Source organism: Ovis canadensis, chromosome 1 (assembly GCF_042477335.2).
Source record: "Ovis canadensis isolate MfBH-ARS-UI-01 breed Bighorn chromosome 1, ARS-UI_OviCan_v2, whole genome shotgun sequence".
Lineage (NCBI taxonomy): Eukaryota > Metazoa > Chordata > Mammalia > Artiodactyla > Bovidae > Ovis > Ovis canadensis.
The window spans coordinates 266,169,380-266,176,207 of NC_091245.1; the positions used below are offsets into that span (position 1 = coordinate 266,169,380).

Sequence of the window (6,828 nt, forward strand, 5' to 3'; positions counted from 1 at the left end):
GATCATTAACTTACAGGGGTCTCGCATATTTTTTTTCTCTACGTATAATCCATTAGAGCGTGTGTGTGTGTGTGTGTGTGTGTGTGTGCGCGCACGCATGTGTATGTTCGGTCATATCTGACTCTGCGACCCCATGGACCATAGCCCGCCAGGCTCCTCTGTCCATGGGATTCTCCAGGCATACTGGAGTGGGTTGTCATTTCCTTCTCCAGGGGATCTTCCCGACCCAGGGATCTAACCCATGTCTCTTGCATCTCCTGCATTGGCAGATGGATTCTTTAGCACTTGAGCCCCCTGGGAATTAACTATTTAATCACAACTTTTCCCTTTACTCTGTCCCTATCACCGAGGCCGGTGGGCACGCTCCCTGCTGCTGTGTGAGGGTCCCCTTCACCCCATGTTTATAACGCACTTCTTCAGTGCTCAGGAGGCCCACTGGGTTTCTTCTCATTACCGTTTAAACCTCTGCCTCCTGACAGCGCTATCTGTCTATATTTTTTATGTATTGTCAAGATCAAAGAGATACTTCTGAGCTTTGCAGAATGTGGTTCATAAGACAAAATGTCCGTGTGTTAAAGGCGCTTTCCTGCTACTCAAGCCCCTCCAGGAAAGAGTCTGATCCGTGGGGGTGTGGTGATGCCCCGTTCTCCTCCCCTTACAGTGGGAAGTGTGCCCTTGCAGGGGGAAGGGGGCACAGCAAAGCTCAGTTCCTCTCCACCTGCATTGCCCACCTTCCTCCCTGCCGGCCTGTGATGACAAGCCCAGACCCAGAGCCAAGCAACGTGTGTCCCATGCTGCACAGCTGAGTCCAGGTCTCTTCTTTCAGCTGAAGATGATATTGATCAAATGCTGCGACATCTCTAACGAGGTCCGCCCCATGGAGGTGGCAGAACCGTGGGTGGACTGTTTGTTGGAGGAGTATTTCATGCAGGTAAGAGTGTCGCAGGCCACACCTCCCGGGGCTCTTTAGCCCCAGGGTTCCTGTTTGAAATGTGACAGAGGCACCAAGGTGGCCAGTGTCAGCGCTTCTAGAAGCCTTCACAGCAGGGGCACGCCAGAAACGCGTGGGGTTGTAATCTGAAACACGCAAGACAGGGATGAGCAGGAAAAGCTGATGTCAAATTGTCACCATGTTAGCAACCCTGTTACCACTGATTAACTCCCCCACCCGATGGGAGCCTCCTGCAGGGACTGGAGCCCCTGGGTGCATGAGACCAAACAGTTATGGCTGGGGACACTCTGTGACAGGAAGCAAAGCCAGCCTAAGACAGAAAGTGTCAGAAGGGACAATAAACCTCTCTCTAGAGCAGCTTGATGAGTCTGGGGTCAGGATGAGGGGTTGCAGGCTGGGGGGTGCTGGTCTACAAGCTGCTCTGCTGCTGAGCAGCCAGCAGGGCCTGGAGCTGTTCTCCCCTCCCCTGGACACACCATGCAGGCTCAGGGGCCCCTGGCTGGCACTTAGAGCCTCCTCATCTTCCACGTAGTCACTACCTTCTGTGATGCGGGTGATTCTGCTAGCATGTTAGCTGTTTTTCTCTTCCTCTGAGAGCAGTGATCCCTGAAGCTCCCAGATTCCACGAGTGTTTCTTTCTTTAACATCATGTTCGGTACCTTCCCTGCAGAGTGACCGCGAGAAGTCAGAGGGCCTCCCCGTGGCCCCATTCATGGACCGGGACAAAGTGACCAAAGCCACAGCCCAGATCGGCTTCATCAAGTTCGTCCTGATCCCGATGTTTGAGACAGTGACCAAGGTGAATGACCACCTCCACGAGCTGCTGGCCCAGCAGGGAAAAATACACGTGTGCATTCACATGGACACACACACACACGGACACACTCACAGACGTGCACTCACATGGACACACACAAAGGGACACACACAGACCCACGACATACGCTCACACAACACACACACACATATACTCCCTTGGACACACACTCCCATGGACACACATTCACACACTCCCATGGACACACAAACACACTCCCATGGACACACACTCAGACACACACTCACAGGCACACGGACACATACTCAAACACACACACATATGCCGTAGCCGCCTACCTGACACTCACCTGAAGCCCACCACACCTAACACCCGCAAGTTCAAACAGACCACCCGCCACCCCTCCTGGCCTCTGTGCCCAACCCCCAGCCCAAGCCGCAAAACCACAGAGCCTCTCACTGCCCCTCCCTGGGCCAGGCGGCCCTCCTCCACCATGTCTCTGGAGCCACCCCAACCCCCCCGCCCAGGGCACCAGCAGGGCCTTATCAGCGCCTCTCATCTCTGCCTTCAGAAGGACTTTCTGACCTGCCCGCCCCCGTCTGCCCCACGCCCACAGCGATCACCACTTTAATCCTCAGTAAGGAAGCAGTCTCTCCTGAATCTTCCATGGCTCCCCACTGCCCCCAGCACAGGGCAAACCACCCGCCTTGCTGGACAGTCGCCCATCCTCTTGGGCACTTCGGCCTTACCGGAGAGCCCCATGGCTCCTGGTCCCACCTTCTTCAAGCCTCCACCTCTGAGCCCAGCCTGCCTTGGCCTGGCCCCGCCGTGCTGTTCTCAGCAACCTTCCAGAACTACCTCAGCGTACCCTTCCTGAAGCCCCACAACACCCTTATCCCACAGGCGGCAGGTGCCGGCCAGCAGTGGCGATGGTGGGCCTGCCCTCCTCCCTTGCAGGAGCAGGTTGGGGCTGGGGGCTGTGTGCACAGGGCCCCGGGGGGCAGGGAGGCAGGGGATGTGCCTCCTGGCACTGAGGAGGTGGCTCCTCAGAGGGAGAGGCAGCCCCCTCAGAGCTGAGTCTCAAAGACAAAGCATGCTCACCAGGTGGACCCAGGGCCATGGGCACTGCAGGAGGGAGGCAGAGCTGCAGGCGGGGCCAGGCCCCAGCGTGGTGCGGGCAGAGGGGGTCCCGGGCCACGTGCAGGGTGCCTTCACTCCACCCACCCATGGCTGCCCGGAGTCTGCTGGGTGAGGTTGGCGAGGTTGGCATTTGGGAGAAGAGAGTCCGCGGTGGGATCTCGGGGTTCTGGGAGGCAGAAGGAGGGAGCGGCTTCTGCTGGTCCTCTTGGAAAGTGTGAGAACAGGAAACAGCGGGACTCGGAACAGGCAGGTGGGGTGCTCTGTCCCCGACAGCTCTGTCCCCGCAGGCTCCCAGGAGCCATTGAGCAGCCAGCCTCGAGCACCTTGGATTCTGCCCCCGCCGTGACCCTGATGGAAGCTCGTCTCCCAGGTGGCTGGTTTCCTGCGATGCACTTCCTGCGAGGATGACGGCCTGTTGACAGCCATCTTTTCTCTCACAGCTCTTCCCTGTGGTTGAGGAGCTCATGCTGCAGCCGCTGTGGGAGTCCCGAGATCGCTACGAGGAGCTGAAGCAGATGGACGATGCCGTTAGGGAGGTGAGTCGCCTCTGTGAGGGCCTGGGCTCCACAGGCCCCACCCCGCTCGGCCACACAACGGAGCGCATCTGTCCCACAGAGACTCCAGGCCCGATGCAGAGGTGTTCTGTCCTCAGGGAGCTCACAGCATGGGAGACACAGAGCCTTGGGAGGAGTCTGTGGTGGTCCACGGGGGTTCGAGGACATCACAGCCTCTGCCACCTGCATCCCCTCAGAGCAAGTTTCTGGCCCCATGCAGTCCCTCCCCTCCTCCCAGGGCCGACTTTGTTCAGAAGCAAGGCCATGGAAGAGACTCCCTGTCTCTGGAAAAGCCACCACCACACCCAGCCATGGACTCTGCTAGCACCTTGAGGATCGAAAGACCCAGAGTGGCTCTAGTTGGCTGCTGGGGTTGGTCCTGTGTTTCAGGGAGGCTCAGAGCTGGGGTGGAAGCTTTCAGAGAAGCCTGCTTCAGGGCCCCCTCCCACTTGGGACCCCTGGGACCTGCCCCTGTGACGTCCAGTCACTCAAGTCTGGCCTCCCCTCCATCCACACTCCCTCCCCCTTTCTCTCGGGTGCCCAGTGCAGTGGGATCCACCTCCCTGCTGCTGTGGGCTTGGTCCCCACTGGGCCTTGCCTGGCACACCCCACCCACACCGAGGGCCCCCTCCCATGCCATTTGTTCTTCATACTCGCTGCAGGCAGAGCCCCTACCCTGCCTTTCAGCCAGGAACTCCCACAGTGCCTTGCTGAGCCTCCAGGTGGCTCTCCTCTCAACCTCCTTTGTGTACGATGCCAGACGCACCGTGGTGCTTTCGGGTCGATGGGCAATCCCAGCTGGCAACCAATTTCTCTAGTCGGATTTTCCTCCCAGGAAGTCACAAAACCCCCAAAGCCTAAGAGTATATGATGCAGAGAACAGATGTAAGAGGAGACGTCCCCCAGCCACGGCCTCTGACAGGAGGGCTGATGGTCCTGGTCCCCCTGGTCCAGCCTCGAGCCGACACTGCAAATGCCTCAGCCTCCAGGTCCCAGGCTGGCTGCCCAGAAGGCCACTAGGACCCTCCACGGCCCCTTCCTGCCCCCAGAAAGAGCTGACCCACCAAAGAGGTGACAGGGCCATGGACTCAGCATCCAGCCAGTGCTCTGGGGCTGCCCCTGCAGCCGGCGAGAGCTCACTGTCCAAGACCGGACGGAGGCCACATGGTGAGGCTCCACGGCCGGGAAGGGGGACCGTGCAGAGCTGTGGCTGGGAAGCGCCCCCAGGGCACGTCTGCTCACATGTCTTAGCACCTCCTGTCCCAGGAAGCTTTTGAGCAGACAGGCAGTCACTCATTCACTGTCCGTCACCTCCTGTGTGCTCTGTCCTGGTCATAGCAGAAGGCTGAGAGCCTGATGTCTGGGAGCGCCACGTCAAGAGAGAAAAGCAGAGACCTCGGAAGACAGAGCGAAGGTAACGCTGTTCTGAATGATGTCTCGGTTGCTGTTCAGTCACTCAGTTGTGTCCAGGTCCATGAGACCTCATGGGCTGCAGCAGACCTGGCTTCCCTGTCCTTTACTCTCTCCTGGAGCTTGCTCAAACTCATGTCCATGGAGTCGGTGATGCCATCCAGCCATCTCGTCCTCTGTCATCCCCTTCTCCTCCTGCCTTCAGTCTTACCCAGCATCAGAGTCTTTTCCAGTGAGTTGGCTCTTCACATCAGGTGGCCAAAGTATTGGAGCTTCAGCTTCAGCATGAATAGCTAAATCTCAGTCCTTCCCATGAATATTCAGGGTTGATTCCCTTTAGGATTGACTAGTTTTCAGACTGAAACGGGGACAGCGTGAAAAGCTGGGAAGGACGGAGGAAGGGAAGGAAGGGAAGAAATCTGTATGTACAAATGTCTTTAAATGGAACATCTCTTCCTAGCATATAATCGTTACAATTAGGCTCTGAAAGAAGGAGTCATGCCTTAGTTAACGGAAAATGATCAATGATTAGCATCAGTCAGTTCAGTCGCTCAGTCGTGTCTGACTCTTTGCAACCCCGTGGACTGCAGCACACCAGGCTTCCCTGTCCATCACCAACTCCTGGAGCTTGCTCAAACTCATGTCCATCAAGTCGGTGATGCCATCCAACCATCTCATCCGATTAGCATAGGTACCACTTATAAGAGAAAATATTTTTCAAAGCTTCTCAGAAATAAAGTCTTTGCTTATGTCACGACAAGCACATCCTCTGTACTTGTGGGTCCTGGCTATTCATTCAGTCCAGGCAGAAGGCAAACCACTTCACTCAGTTGCCATGGGGTCTGGTCACACCACATGAGTCCAGGCTTTGCTCATTACCAGCTGAGTGACACCCACAGGTGTCTCAACCTCTCTGAGCCGCAGAGCCCCAATCTCTAAACTAGAGGTAATAATCCCATTCTTCTTGTTTTAGCTGTTCAACGAGCAGAGAATCTGATACAGAAAAATTGCTCACTGTGTGTGATGCCGTGAGATTTGTGGTGTTGCCAGAGCATTTTTGATCCCACCAACACAAACCAGCATCTTTTCCCTTTTCCAAGCAGACCGTGCCTGAAGAAAGCAGAGGGCTGCAGACTGCAGCTCTGGACCCAGCCGGCCGAGCTTCGCAGGATTGTCCATGCAGGAAAAAGTGATCCTGAGTGCCTGCCACCACGAGATCGTTTTCTAAGAACATTTTGTTCACTGATACAAAAAAAAAAAAAAAACAGGACTTCACAAGCTGTACAGAATTTTTATTTTTAAACTGTCTTTTAAATAATATATTCTTATACAGAAATGGGTCTGATTTTTTTTTTGGTGGAGTTGGGTATCCTGGGCTGCTTCAGGAATCTCCCCAGTGCCCACGTGAGACAAGGACACTGTGCTCTCCTCACCTGTGTGTCTTAGAGCGATGGCCTGAGTGACTTGCTGAGTGCCTCCATGTAATTCGGCATTAGATGTTAGCTCAGTGCCCGGAGCATTGGGGACATGCCTGTCCTTGTGAGTTGCTAGGGGGATGTTGGAGGCTGTGCTCGGGGACACGGGACTGGAGGTGGCTTGGTCAGGCTGCAGGCAGTGTGAGCCAAGAAATCCATGTGGGACACAGACAACCACAGGCTTGAGCCTGTTTCCAGGGGTGGGGATTCCACATCAAAATGGGCAGGTAGGACAAGGAGCCTATTTACTCAGCACATTTCAGGATCCCTGTCTCAGGGAATGATGGGCCCCATCTCAGGTCCTTCTGCTGCTGCTTCTGTTTTAGGGACAAGCACTGAGGATGTTCTGGGTGGACTGGTGCCCACAAGGGGAGACCCAGCCCCATCTAGTTCACAGCCCACCCCCTCCCCTTGTGCATTTAGACCCCTCAGTTCTCCCCAGAGGTGGGGGTTCCATCTCTGTCCCCCTGATAACATCTGCTCTAAAAACTGACTTTAGGGGCCATTGGCATAGTCTGA

The 6,828-nt window shown here is 55.9% G+C and overlaps 1 protein-coding gene across 4 annotated transcripts in view; it reads left to right on the forward strand.

Moving 5' to 3' along the window:
- PDE9A (phosphodiesterase 9A) overlaps positions 1-6,170 on the forward strand; it is a 106,928-nt gene extending 100,758 nt beyond the window's left edge. For 2 of the 4 annotated variants that reach the window (XM_069581692.1, XM_069581711.1), the window contains 5 exons: positions 827-931; positions 1,623-1,751; positions 3,311-3,406; positions 4,763-4,838; positions 5,938-6,170. In XM_069581692.1, the coding sequence (XP_069437793.1) occupies positions 827-931; positions 1,623-1,751; positions 3,311-3,406; positions 4,763-4,838; positions 5,938-5,948 (417 nt within the window). In that variant the 3' untranslated portion in view covers positions 5,949-6,170. The remainder of the gene's footprint in view (positions 1-826; positions 932-1,622; positions 1,752-3,310; positions 3,407-4,762; positions 4,839-5,937) is intronic. The other 2 variants (XM_069581701.1, XM_069581721.1) reach the window with 1 other exon arrangement.
- Positions 6,171-6,828: the final 658 nt, after the last annotated feature.